Here is a 15,048-nt window from a genome sequence, read left to right as displayed (position 1 = left end):
CATTTTTAATGTTAAAACAAAAATTTTTAATGATTTGATGATGGTTTCTGCCTAAGAAATTCCCAAAATCGTAAACTTTGAAGGCTGATTTCTCAAATATTGTTCTTTAAACAGCTGTGTGTTCAAACTCCTGTAACTTCTTAACGAAATGTCAGCTTTAAATGATTCTTTCACCATTTTATTCTCTCATTTTACGGTTTAACCCAGTATTAACAACTAAAAATTGATTTTTTTTTTTGCAACAAGTGACTGGTTTGGCTTGTCTTTGCCACATTTAGATGTGTTATAGATTCAGATATTTAGATTTCATCAGTAAAATCTCATCAGTAAAATTTGTTTGCTATTTAGATCTTCGTCCATTCTTTCAAGCCATTCCAACTGTTCAGGGACATGTGAAATACAAACATGACGCAGTCCCAGTCTTTTGTCTTCCGAAGCTTCATTTGCCGATGAGGTCAAAGCATCAGCAAGGAAAAAATGTTCCCACCGGTAAGCCCTGTCCAGACTATCAAATTTTATTTGACAAAAACATGTGACTTGCCTAAATATGGTTATATTATAGCCACATCATGACTATATATGGGCATACAAAGGTTTTTTGTATGCCCATATATAGAAAATTTGATAATCTGGACAGCTTAATAATAAATAACGTTCCGAAAATTGTATTTTTATTCAAATTAAGCAACTCCGCCATTCAAGCTACTGATAGTTTTAAATATTTGGGAATTTGGCTTGACCCTTCCCTCTCCTGGAATACCCATGTTGATAAGCTTAGTAAAAAAGTAAGTAGTAGGATTGGTATGCTCGGGAGAATTCGTTGTTACATTGATATAAATTCACTTAATCAACTTTATAAATCTGTTATTTTGCCATTATTTGATTATGCAGATATTGTGTGGGCTAACCTTAGTAAAGGATTAGCGAATAAAATTCAAATACTACAGAATAGAGCTGCGCGACTTATCTTAAAAGCTGAAATTAGAACTAATATTATTAATTTGCATCAGTGCTTGGGGTGGTCAATTCTTTCTGAAAGGAGAGATAAGCATATACTAAATTTGGTCACTAAATGCTTGAATGGCGGAGTTCCCATCTATTTAATTGATGTGTTCACCCCCTTGGGCAGAGTTCACAATCACAACACCAGATCCAGCCTGGCGAGGTGTTTTGCCCTTCCTTTGAAGGACAAGAACTGAAACTGGCAGAAAACGCATTTTTTGTTGATCCTGGGCCCTGTGGGAGAGCAGTGTCCAATACTGAACAGGCCACCCAGGTTAAAGAAGAAATAAATAATAACTTTCAGACAGAGTTGAGGATTAACTGCAATCGTGATATGCGGATTCTGTAGCATTCCATTTTCAGACCCAGCTATTGCCGCAGTATTTCCCGTCTGGGTGCGCTCTGGAGTGTGTCCGAAACAAGCACAGAAAAATTAAGCAAATCACATTCCCGTAATATTACTCCTACAAAAAAATAAACAATAAAGTACACCCTCAGTTTGTGAAGATGACTAAAAAGATTGGCCGATGGCTCTCTGAGCATACATGATCCATTCATACAGAAAGGCGTAATATATTTCGGCAATATTACCCCAATATTTGGTTGATATGAATGGGTAATTTTAGCTTCCCTGAATTTTATCTTCCTTTTTTATATTGTTAATTTGTAATATTCTTTTCTATTTTATTGTAATGCACATTTGAACATATTCTAATGGAACTTGTGCCATATTAATGAATAAATTATTATTATTATTATCCATGTCAGTTTTGTAACAGTATTATTATTCCAATATTGCCACAAACTTCACCATTTAAAGGTTTGAAGCCATTTTTAATCTACTTAAAATATTTTTAAAATTTGTTAGTGTTTCAGACCTTTTATTCGTTTGTTTATAATATTCGTTTGTCAAATGACTTACTGTAAATGTTTTTTGAATGGTGTTTTTTCTTTTCAATCCAGATGAGAAGCCAACCGTGGATGTAACTTTTATAACTCAATTTGACGATCACATACACATGGCAATGGACATAGAACTGGTTATATTTTTACACGATCTTGTCTCAAGTTACATCGACAAAAAAGATAAAGGTACTTAATATAAATATTTTTTGTTTTTTTTTCCCTTCCAGCGATACCTCTTTCTCAGAATGGTAGTTTTCCACTAGGCAAAAAGTTGCAAATTGTGTTGGCTTGTCTGTATTTTTGACTACATGAGCAAAAACATATTAGTGATAGCATTTTTAACCAAACATTGCTGCTAATTTCCTAAATCACAGGTGGACAGTGTGCGAAAATTAAAAATCCTATGTGCGCAGCCTGCCAAACATCTATGGAAAAAACAACTTATATTTTATGGGCAGACACCGATCATTTAAAAAAAATTGTATCAAAACTGAGAATAAAGTGTAATAAAAGCAGTGCATGAAGGTATAAGAAGCACGCTGGAAACGTCTTAAAATTTGGGTGCGGCCCTCGGTGTAAAATCAAACGTAACGTTACTGACATTTTTGTCAATTTTTAGATAATATCATTTGGGAGTAAACACGTCTGAATTACCTGTGAAAATTTCAGGTCTCAATAATGATTCGTTTCGGAGATAGCACCACATATCTTTAAGCACAAGACATAAAATCTAGTGGTTTTTGGTGGCAAAACAACATAACTAAAAGGCAAAACAACATATCTACGATGAAGATACAGTACGTTGTTTTGCCTCAAAATGGTATTCAAAAATATGTCTTAATTGCAACAATACCAAGCCTAACATGTTTTCCAGGCAAAGGCAAACGTATCTGTAATTGTCACTTATGACTTTGTAATAAACAAACGGTTGTAATTAAAATTACACATATAATCATAGTGTCTATAGACACTGTGATTATAATAATAGGGTACGACAATTTTTGCAAAGTTTGAAACATGCAAAAAAAATTTCAAGTTGCGTTGTTTTGCTATGTCATGTTTGAACTAGGGGCTTCAGCACAAACTACCTTTCGTCTAATCAGAAGCAACTGAGTGGTAGTGAATTGGTCTAGTGCTCGATTGGAGCAATAAGGTTTTCTAACTGAATATTTTAAACTTCAGTTCTTTACTTTTAAATTGTCTTTGTTTTTCTTTTTATTGTATATTGTATTTCTATTCTAGATCTTTCAAATACTACGCCTTTAGCCCCAGACAAGAAATTAGCAGACATGACTCCATCCCGTGGTGAAGAAGACTGGCGAGTGTTTCAGTGCACAACATGGCAACTTGAACCTACAGTTAGGTAAGTGCAACTTTTTAGCTCCGATGAGGAGCTCTAGGAATACCCTGCTGATTAATTGATAGATATTTGTTGTATGGGCGGCCATTAGGGCAACTAGAATCACTCGGCTGATTGATTGATTGCTGATAGATCTTCTTTGTATGGGTGGTTGTTAAGGCCACTAGAATCTCATCAGAGCTTTCGAGATTACGAGAACTTGTTTTGTAAATATGTCTGGCTAATGTAACATTTGCCAATTTCTGAAAAACCCCTTCAAAGTAATGGGATGGGCCATGCATTTAGACACGAATGAATACAGTACATTGATAAATATTTCTTCTTACTCCAATAGGCTACTGTCTCTTGGTGGAAAAGAAATCGAGGCTTTGGGAGCTGACTATATATTAAATAAGTTAGGATTCAAGCATGCAAGGACAACGATACCGAAGTGGTTCCAGAGAGGCGCAATGGATCCTATGAACAAGATTCTGGCTTTGCTAGTACATAATCTGCTTCAGGCCATGCACCGAGAAAAGAAGCTTGAATGAAGAAACCAATATAGCACTGGTGTATCTAATAGACTTGAAATGGTGGGGAGGGGGGAAATGAAGGTGAAGTAAGGGGGGCTACATAAGTTAATGGGTGCTATCTAGCATTATAAAATGATTTTTAACTACTTGGGCTTAATGTCCCCCCCCCCCTCCAGTTGGTTTGCACCCAATCCGACGCAACCCCTAGATATGCCACTGTAGTAGAGCGGGGCTGATTGTTTTTTAACCTCATTTTTAAAACAGTTATGAATATTGTAACTATTATTGTGATGAAGTTTTTTTTTTAGTAAACTATCCTCTAAATCTATACTCTTCTAAAAACAAAACTACAAAAACAATCAATATCAAGCATATTACTCAGTTTAAAGGGTAACAAGAAAGTCTTAAACCAAGAATGAGCCAAAGTGTTTAATTTTAGAACATTCGGACAAGAATGTTTTAAATTGAATTACAGTATTATTGTAGGCCTATTAATCTTTTTATATCAGTATACTTTTACAGGTTATTAGCGACAACAATGGTGCGTTTTTGAGCGAGGAATGGTAAGCGGGCTGCACAAATACAGTTTTACAATCACTTTCGCGGGCAACAAGAAAATTGTGGTCAGGCCTCATGTCGCCTGCATGCTACACGTATTATATTATTGTCGACTTCGCGTGTCGATATTGAATGAAAGAGATGTCAATAATTACTGATATGTTTTCTTTAATTATAATTGAATTGAATAGGACATTAGTCATAAGTACTCAAATATTGATATTATCTAATCTAATCAATTATTATTGACATTGAATTTCTATTATATTAATGCAATTAATTTTATCAGTGTGTATTAATTATTAGTACTGTATTAATTTTATAAATATTAATTTTTATTACTATCATAATAATGTTATTTTATAGGCCAATAATACTTATAGTTTATTATAATTACCATAATAATATTATTATTGGTATTGGATGGTATTATCATTGGTATTGCTGTGTTTACTATATTTTTTTATTATTTAGTTCGAAATGTCAGAAATTTTAACAGGAGAAAGTGTAAATGTTACGTTTTTATCTCAATTATTACCTCAGTAAATTGTGGGTAAAAAGTGGTTGGGCATTTAAAGCTTATGTATAACAGGGGCGGATTTAGTGGGGGCCGGCCCGGCCCCGGCCCCCCCTTTTGGAAGGTAAAGAAAAGAAAAAAAAAAGGAAAAAAGAAAGAAAAAGAAAAAAATGATAGCCCACAACGCTTCAAATGTTATTTTCGGGCGTCTAGAACACAAAAATTTCGCGGGGGCATTCCCCCGGACCCCCTAGGACATTGTTGTCTCGATCGGCCCAAATTTCGGCCCCCACTTTCGGCCCCCCCCCCTTTTGGACATCTCTGGATCCGCCCCTGTATAATCATATTAATCAGTGTGAAAACCAGCTGATGTATTCACATGCTAAACAAGGATCACCATTGTTATACTTATACACAATAGTAAGGTTTCACAATGCCTTAGTCAGTGGTGGTTAAGCTAAGGGGCCACCTATGTATATAAGCCTCGGAGGTCAACGTCCGTGAATAAAATGTCTGGTGTAGTTAATTGGGGATGCTTTTTTTATGGTTTAAGATGGCCGAAAATGTGACTTTTCCGCTAAGCCACGTCCCACTAAACTTTAGCGTAAAAACATATGCTGACACGTGCGTCTTCCCGGCTCTTTTCTGAATTCAATTACATTAGCTTAGTTTGCATATGCAAATTATAATGTGGAATTAGATAATGGGGGTTCATGCAACACCACTGTATTTAGTACTTGTGTATGCAGAAAATTACACACATACTTTTAACTCGTGCAAATAAAAGATATCTTTTTTAGCCTATGAAGTAATTTCTACCTAGACATAGAATAACATATTAAGCATTGACATTCCAGACCTTGTCTTTTATTTTAATTTACATCGTAATATTTTTTTTTTTTTTTTTTGTGACATGACAACAATTAATGCTATGGACAAAATAGCAAGAGCCATTATGTGAAAAGAAGACCGATATTTTATTACTATTTTTATTATTATGTCATTTTTAAATGTATATAAATATTTCAATTTGTATATTTTAATCATAACGTTAGATGTTTTTAGTAAAGAGTATTATGTCATTGTTAACTAGGTGGATTGCGAATTCATCTCTCAATATTGTCCACTGTTAATATTTATAAATAAAAATGTATATGGAACTTGGATCTGTTGATTGTGTGCTTCAAGCGACTGACATTGTAGACATTTAATGAATATTATAAATTCATTCATATCTTTGAAAGAAAAAAAGCCCAGCCTCCATCCCTTACAATGATGGAGGTCATAACCACGAAAGACCTTGTGTTTTCATGGTTACAATATAATTTGAATTCCAAAGTGGCAATATAATTTGAATTCCATTTATTTTTTTTGTGTGTCTGACACAATTTTCTTTTTAACAGCATGAACGACAATTACTGTCACCTTATTGTATATATTTCCTAATTGATTGATAGGAAATTTTTTATAACACCAGTCACTCGCATCTTGAATAAACTCTGTATGGTACTGCTGTGGCAAATATCCTAGGTGCCCAAGGAGTGTACGCAGGTATTCTGGAAAATAAAAAAATTAAAAATTTTACCTACTTTGGAAATTCGCAATATTTCTCTCATTAAAATATTGGAGGTTTTAAAAAATAATCATGTAAAATGTTACATTTCTAAGCACCGGAAATTTGTCGACGGCCCGGAATAGAGTTTTTGTGCCTTATGCTTAGTATGGTCCAAAATGTGCTTTTAGACCACAATTATGGATTGGTAGGCAAAATAACGTTATTTGGATAGGAAAATTATTTTTTTTAAATTTTTTATCTGACAACCTAGTCATTCGTCCACCGAAAGGGGGCTCCTGTCCTGTCCTACGGAGGTTAAAATTCCCCACTGTCCCCCGCTGACGCCGCCACTGCTTGTAAGGTATAATACTTGAACCTCAATATTAACATTAAGCCCAGATTAATCAGTTCATCCTAAACCTAAATCATAGTTTAATATGTTAAATTTTTAAATCAATATATTTTTACTGTTGTGTATCTTTTTTACCCTTATATTTTGAATTTATATATAAATGTTGTTTCGTAATCTTTGTGCAATGTATAGACCCAGGTCTATTTTTTTTCCTAATGTATCATTCGCAATTTAGCTGCAAAGCTACAATAATGATATTTTGAAATAAACTTGAACTTGAATATAGGCCTATATTTTAAATGAGTTAAGACTAATTAAATTAATACCGTACAGCAAACTATGCCTTGCTAAGCTCTGTCAAATCGTATTTAATAAAAAAAAATTGTTGTATGCCCATAATACAGTAGTCATGATGTGCCTATTGACCATATTTGGGCATGTCACGTGTTACTGTCAAATAAAATGCTTTACCGTACCTTTTAATTCGTCTTCACTGGAGATGTCTATATTTTCACATGGAGTATGTGACGTTCCACTAAGTACTTCAAAACCTACAGATTCCAACAACTTCTGGGTGTCATCTAGGTCAAACTGATTGTACATTCTGTGAACGTAACCCTATAAAGTAAATAAACAAATTTGTAATTTTCACAAACAATAACTTATGTTAAGTTGTTTAACGCTTATTTGAGGCATGTCATGGCAAAATGGTTAAGTTATCGCGCAGGCCAGTATTGAGTAAATGAGCTATAAAATATGGGAGCTAAAAAATTTCCTGAAAATCCAAATTTGTTTTTCATTATAGATCAACAGTTTAATTACTTATTAATCATGTACCAAAGTATTAGTTCTGGAAGTGGTCAACAAATTGTTTTTTATCTTGATAATTTATTCTATTAAACAATGTATGCACAAATAACTTTGAAAGGCAATTACTAAAAATCATGTTTATCTTGATTCTAAGAGTACTGTACTTTCACTTTCCAATTTCAATGAATGACCCTTCATTTTACAGATCACATACTCAGGTATCTGAACATACCAATAAATTGAATTTCAATTTTTGCTACAACTTAGCAATTTTGCCACAACATGCCGCATTTTATAATTGTAATACTGTAAAACATTTTCCAAACCTTGAGGTGTTTCTTCCAATTGCTGTGATGTTTCAAATAATAGGGAAGTTCATCAGGTTTTTGGCCTAGCATTTGATGTGTCGGTCCACAGAACAAGAGAAAACACCCCCCGTCGATTTTTAGGCAGTTGTAGATGTTACGCATTGCACTAGCTTTATCCTGTACCCAGTGTAAAGCATGAACTGAAACAACCTTGTCAAATCTACCTTCCCACTTGGGAAATTTTTCAACAAAGTTGTTAGCGTCTGCAACTTCATACGTTACGTTTGCGAGTTGATATTTTTGTCTGGCAACGTTGATCATATCATTTGAAATATCAATACCTTGATAAAAAAGGATTTTGTAATAATTAAAAACAAGTCATAGCATTAACATAACATATTTCATTTTGTCTAAATGTGAGTGCTAAAAAATTGGCAGCCACAATCAAAGTAAAAGGATGCTAAATCTGAAATCCATATCAGAGTCATCGCCAGGATTTTCTGGGCTGTGTGCATACGCATTTTGAATAAAAATACATGTCCCCCACCAATTAAATGGTAGTTTTCGCCGCACGACGTTAACCTTAACTTTAAGCATACCAAGCCCAGAGAAAAAATTGTGAGAAATGGGTTCAGTGGTAAAGAATAGAAGCGTTCACAATATCAGGACTGACCGGTATCCGGTAGACTTGCTCAGGAGTCCGGATTCGGAGAAATGGCTTTAAACGCCATCGGAAAAAAAAATATACGTTTTTTTTAAATTTTATTTATTATATTTTTTATTTATTTATTCAAGACTCAACAGTGTATCAAAAACACCAATAACAGAGTCGCCATAAAAATATATAATATCATTCATACAAATATATAATTTTTTTTTAATTTTTTTTTTGAACATAAAAAGCATAAAAAAAAAATTGTAATAATATATTAAAAGCCGGTATTTAGTATAAGATTAAAAATAGAAATATTACAATTAAAAATATCAATATTAGGGAAAATTTGAACTAGATTATTATAAGAAAGTGCAACACGACGAAAAATACCATTAGTAAAAGAGTACGGAACAAATGATTGGTACGAAGCCTGCGCACAGGAACATGAAAATAAAAATTCAACACAAGGTTATTCTGAACAATCAGCAGCAGGCGCCATTTAACCTCTTGAAAACTTGATAGCCAAACTGTTTACGCTTATTGTGGATGAGCGGATCGATCGGCACGAGGTAGGCTAGTTAGAGGCTATATTTTTACTACTGTACTTCTTTTATTTATAACACATTATTTCATGTCCACAATAATTGCATCTAGGCCTATCTATATAGGCTTACTATCTATGCAGCAACAGACGAGAGCTGAGCTAGCCTGCGTATTGCGCGCCCGATCTATGGAACGCCAAAAGGACAAAATACAATTGGTAGCAGCAGCGCAAAACTGATAGCCAGCAGTGCAAAACTGAGAGTCACAGTGCAAAACTTAGTTAGTGCAAAACACAGAGTCACAGTGCAAAACTGGAGTCACAGTGCAGAACATTGCAAAACTGTAATGGCAGTGCAACTCAAGAGGACGCCCTCTATTTTAAATTATAGTTTCACAGCTTTTTTGAACAGTGTCAACAAGGCCTATTTGAAAATGGTTGAAATTTTTATATCACTTGGGCACTCGTTAGTGATCATTGACAATTTTGAAAGGGAGGGGGTGCGTATAAGCATTACAAATAATACAAAAATTAAGTGTTTGAAATAATTAGGCCTAGTACAAAAATTAAGTGGGCTAGGGAGAAGGCTAGTAGTACATGTGCCCGGGCTTGCCAAAAAACAAGGCCTAAGTCTAGACATACCTTAATGCCGACTTCGTCGGCTTCTGAAGAAACATTGTTTTCCTAAATGAATCTCACTTAACTGTCTAAAGTTTCTGTTTTTTTGTCATTTCTGGTGTCTTTGTTGATCCCAAATTAGTTATCTTTTTTTATTTATTTTGATTGCGCCTATTGTATCTCTTGGCAAAAGGCGCAATAGAAGTTCCTGTATTATCAACTAGGCCAGGCCTAGCCTCGGCTTTAGGGCCTACCTGAGACCTAGTCGTTGAAAAGCTACAGGGTACCGTAGCCTACGATGTTCCGCGTGTCTATTTTGAAAGAGTGCCACCAACGTCTTGCCACTTTTTACTTGGGTTATCCATCCTTCTTGTTTGCAAAAACACTGTAGTTTCTATGCTCCTATTTTTCGTTTTGGAATTTCTTTTAGCTTAGGGTAACTCACTAATAACAAGAACATCGGCATAGATTCCAACTGTCCCGCTTTCGGCGGGATTGTCCCGCTTTTCGGAGTCGTGTCCAGCTGTCCCGCCCAAACCCCGAATTATTCCGCTTTTCAGCTTTCATAAATAAAAGAAAAAATAATCACGATAGTACCACGACTAAACTCCCGGAGGTTACTCTAAAATTTATGGCCCTATCAGGCGACAAACCGTGTTAATATAGTGATTAATCGATACGAAAGAGATGTTTATCAGTTTAAAATTTGTTGTGTGTTACATACGTATGTCGTAATTACGACTTATTATGTCGAAATTTCGACATATGTAAGTCGTAATTACGACATATTATGTCGAAATTTCGACATACGTATGTCGTTTTTGGTTTTTTTTTTCTGGTTTTAGTGTTAGTGGCATGAGGGACTTTTCTCCTTACTTGATTATGGGGAATTGAATACGTCTGTTGCAAAGTATCTATTTGGTGACTGATCCCTCATCGCTCGTTGCGCTCAACGGGCAGTGCACGCGCGCTAGCGAACTTGTTCGCAACCTGTCTGTAAAATTAAGGAATCCGGCGTTTCAACTTCAACATCAATAACGTTAATTACCAGTGTTTTTGTATGTTGTAATAATTATGAACCGTATTGCTTGTTACTTGTATAACCTTACTGTTGTGAACGTATTTTGTCTAATTAAGTGTTAATAGGCTTTCAACTTTAGGCCAGCTGACGTTGTTCAGGATGCTGTTCACACTGATTCGTGCAGCGAGGGATTCCCTCGTTTGATAAGTTTAGGTCACGTGACTCATACAGTACTTGTTTACTAGTTAGGCCTACCTGAGACGACAATTGCTCAGGAGAGTGCATTCTGTTACTATTTTATATGATATGTTAAAGATTCATATGATAGACCTATATTATGCCTTTAATTACTATATTGATATTGTTTATTACTATTTTATCGTTTCTGATTTATTACAGTGATAAATGAACACACATTACCACCACACACACTACCTCCCCCACTACAGTATAGTGTAAACTACCCCACGCACCGCATTACGCACTACGCAATACTGTACTCTACTAATCTAGGGGAACGTATTTTAATATCACTCATCTACTGTATTGATAAACTTGCTTGAGCACATACGCTCACATGGTAAAGTGTTATCATCATCTACAATATACTACCATTGTGTCAACTTGGAACAGTTGTGTACAGTCATTCTACCGTTACCCGAACCAATATTACAGCATTTAATACAGACATAATATATACAGACAAAATATCAACCACCCTTTTTGACATGGTCCCTCGAGCCGGATAAAACATGGGAGCTGAACAGAAGAAACTCAAAATTATACGACGCAATGCTAAGGGAAACCTAACCAGACAATGCACTACACTGAAGAGGCTATGTTTGCAGGAAAACCCTGATTTACCAGAGATTACGAAGAGGGCTGCTCTATTGAGAGATTTATTCCAAACAGTGGAGGAGAAACACACATAACTGGAAAAGGAAGAAGATTACGCCACTGAAGAGGCCAGGATGGAAGTATGTTAAGAACAATATCTATTTGAGAATGAACAGATAAAACGAATTACTAATGAGTTACAGAGCAAATTAAGTTCTAGTGGAAAAGATAATGTTGTTATTGTAGATGGTAGCAATGGTGCTAGTAGTATTCACAATGATACAAGTCCTAATAATACTCAAAATAATAATTCAATGATAATGTTAGTGATAGCAATGAAAGTAATAATGACCAGGTAGACGATGATGTAAATGATGTGATTGATGATAACAATGTCACTAACCTCTCTTTTATCCACAGCTAGTAGTGGCTCATCGGATGTGAATGCATTTAATTGCGAAGGTCTACTGTGAGCAATCGCCTTACCTCGAAGCCAGCCAAAGAAGGTCGTGGCGACCCATTACGCTACCATGCCTTCATCACTTCATTCCATAGTACAGTTTTACAGATACCTGATGATGACGTTAAACTACAGCATTTACTTTCCCTCTGTGAGGGAACAGCCTATTCCTCTATTCAGTACTGCGTACTAAAGCCAGCCACAGAAGGGTACCAAACAGCTCTTAAGAAGTTGAAAGAAAAGTTTGGAGATGCTGATAAAATCACTAAAGCCTGGAGTGACAAAATATTAATGAGCGATGCAGTCACCATCGACTCCCTCAGCGATTTCACAAACTATCTGGGCAATTGCTGTGGCACTCTGGAAGCATTGGGGAAACTAGCCGAACTAGACACAATGGATGGATTGTCCAAAATTGTACAGATTATGCCGCTATTCCTCAGAAATAAATGGAAAGATGTTAACTTCAAACTGAAAGCGAAAGGTACCACTGCAACACTTAAACACCTTGTCGACTTCGTCCAGAAAGCCAGGGACAGGGAAGACGACCCTGTATTTGGCACAACTCTGACCAATAAAAAACCAGAAAAGCAAAAACCCGTACACAGGATTAATATAAAGAATCAGCGATCCCCAACAACCATAAATTTCACGCAAGCTAAAGATAGCAAGAAGTATACCTAGAATGTTCTGTCCATATTGCAACAGTACTGAACACTTTCTTGGGGGTGGCAAAAACTTCAGAGAATTGAAAAAATGCCAGATGATCGACTGGATAAGCCACAATAACAGGTGTCGAAACTGTGCAAGACAAACACAGCACCTCAGAGTGCACTCTACGAAAGGGCTGCAAATTATGCTCAAAGATTCACCTTAGAGTATTGCATGACACCCTAACACCAACTCCTCATTCTCTTCCAGCCACAGCAACCAGCCAACTGTACAGTTTGTGCCAGCAGGTTAAACCGAGAGACGTATTCCTAAAGATTTTTCCTTTGACTATATATAGTCCAACTAGCCTGATTGACACCTATGCCGTATTAGATGATGGGTCCATGAGAACTATGCTGCTTACCGAGGGGATGGCACAGTTAAACCTAAAGGGCACGAAAGACAATTGTTTGAAGACAGTGGAAGATGGGTTGACAGATATCCCTGGATGGAATTTAAACTTACAAATATCTGCGAGAGGTGAAACTCACAACAGGTGCAACTTAGATGATGCATTTTCATCCCCCATGCTGACACTGAGGAGTTATTCATATCCAACACAAGACACAAAGAGGAAATTCTTTCATCTTAAAGATGTGCCTTTGTCAGAGTTGATTGACGCTCGTCCATTGGTTATTATAGGTGCTGACAATGTACATTTGTTGACCCACACAAAAGTCCAATGCTTTAGGCCGGTACTAACTCCCTGGCAGATGTACACACAGTGGTCGGATGGACCTTGCATGGGCCGGTACCAACGTCATCCACACGAACTTCTGTTACAGTAACCAATTACACAGTATGCGAATCAGCGCAGCTGAAATCAGATGTTCGTAGACTTTGGCAAGTGGACGAACTTCCTCCTAGAAAGGCTTCGACTCGTTCTTGTCTTGACCAGATGGCCTTAAAGCATTTAGAACAAACCACCCAGTTAATCCAAGTAGATGGAGTAAACCGATATGAAGTGCCTTTGTTGCGAGACAACAGTGGTACTAGATTTAAAGCTGGTTTTGACTCAGTGATTCCACATATGAAGAGGATTGAACGAAGCTACAGTCGTAAACATGAGAAGCGCGAGAAACACAACCAACTAATCCAGAACTTAGTTGATGACGAGTTAGTGAAGATAGTTGAACCTGAAAAAGCAAAGACGTCTGAAGAGTCTTGGTTTGTGCCACATTGGGTATTTTTCGTTTTGACTACGCGGCCAGTCTACTACGAACTAATAGAGCGTAACAGACATCTGTGCATGCTCACAAAACTTACTGGCTAAATGGGCGTTGTGATAGCTTCCGCGACAACCCGAATTTCTGAATTTGGCATTGTGGCGACTACCCTAATATTGACCAATCAGATAACCGGATTCTTTGGCAAACTGCTGGTAATTTTTTTGCTGGTGGTTGCAATTTTCATCGCATCCGCGACCGAGCATTTTGTTCGTTTAATAATGAATTCATTATTAAAACAAGTGAGTAATTAAATATTTTATGAAGGCCTATTTATACACATACAAATGATGAATAGTCACAACATAAAATTAGGTAAATCAGGGGATAGTGAAAAAAGCCCAAGGGATATCTGGTGCCGCTAGCTAGGGCATCTGCGCCCATGATATCGTGGGTCAAGCTTTGTTATATAAGTACCTCTGTTTAAAATTGTTATGTAAATTTATTTGTACATCATTGTTGCATTTGGCAAATTGCTTGAGCAGGCCTGACACCCCTCTTCTCCCGGTTCCCGACTCTTTTGACAACTAGGCCTAGGCTAGGCTAGGTCTAGGCCTAGATCCTAGCCAACAGTGAAACATCACTCAGTGTTTTCTGCAAACTTTTTATTTTGTATACAGTATTTGACTTAAGTTTTTTTTTTCACTTTTCCTTTGTCAAATATAAAAAAAGGGAACATTGTTCCCTGCTAATAAAACCATGGTCGACTAACTCCCCTCCGTAGGCCTACGTACGTGTGTTGCGTCTTCGTAGTCGCCTTAAAAAACGAAAACAGCTCTTGGTGTAGTACGCAAACAGTGTCTTGGCGTTGCCGTCACGGTCCATTAGTTCGTAGTAGACTGGCCGCGTAGTCAAAACGAAAAATGCATATTATAGAACACAACGGCAAGCACCGATTGGTATTTAACTGTTCACACGAATTCCATGGGGGCCAGAATTTAAATAAGCACCTGCTTCGTCATTAGTTCGTCATTACTGGGTGTAATTCTGTGATTTCGTCAACATGAAGTAGCCATATCTGGTGATATTTAAGCTATGTTCCATCAGGTACGTGTAAAGCCTGGTGACCAATCTTTGTTCCGATTCATCTGGAGAAACT

At 36.4% G+C, this 15,048-nt stretch overlaps 1 protein-coding gene and 1 pseudogene across 1 annotated transcript; one reads left to right on the top strand and one right to left on the bottom strand.

The window, feature by feature from the left end:
• The window catches only part of LOC117113388, an 8,403-nt pseudogene extending 4,301 nt beyond the window's left edge, over positions 1 to 4,102 (top strand).
• Positions 4,103 to 5,195: 1,093 nt separating this feature from the next.
• Positions 5,196 to 8,388, bottom strand: LOC117113361 (juvenile hormone acid O-methyltransferase-like). Its single transcript, XM_033256672.1, has 3 exons — positions 7,899 to 8,388; positions 7,239 to 7,380; positions 5,196 to 6,411 (listed from the first exon to the last, which is right to left on the bottom strand). The coding sequence occupies exons 1-3, from the start codon at positions 8,199 to 8,201 to the stop codon at positions 6,218 to 6,220; spliced, it is 639 nt and encodes a 212-aa protein (XP_033112563.1). The 5' UTR covers positions 8,202 to 8,388; the 3' UTR covers positions 5,196 to 6,217.
• Positions 8,389 to 15,048: the final 6,660 nt, after the last annotated feature.

Source organism: Anneissia japonica, unplaced genomic scaffold (genome assembly GCF_011630105.1).
Source record: "Anneissia japonica isolate Jap-2015-1 unplaced genomic scaffold, ASM1163010v1 scaffold23495_len113985_cov154, whole genome shotgun sequence".
Taxonomy (NCBI): domain Eukaryota; kingdom Metazoa; phylum Echinodermata; class Crinoidea; order Comatulida; family Comatulidae; genus Anneissia; species Anneissia japonica.
Note: the sequence above shows the minus strand (reverse complement) of the source record. Positions and strands in the feature narration are given on the sequence as shown.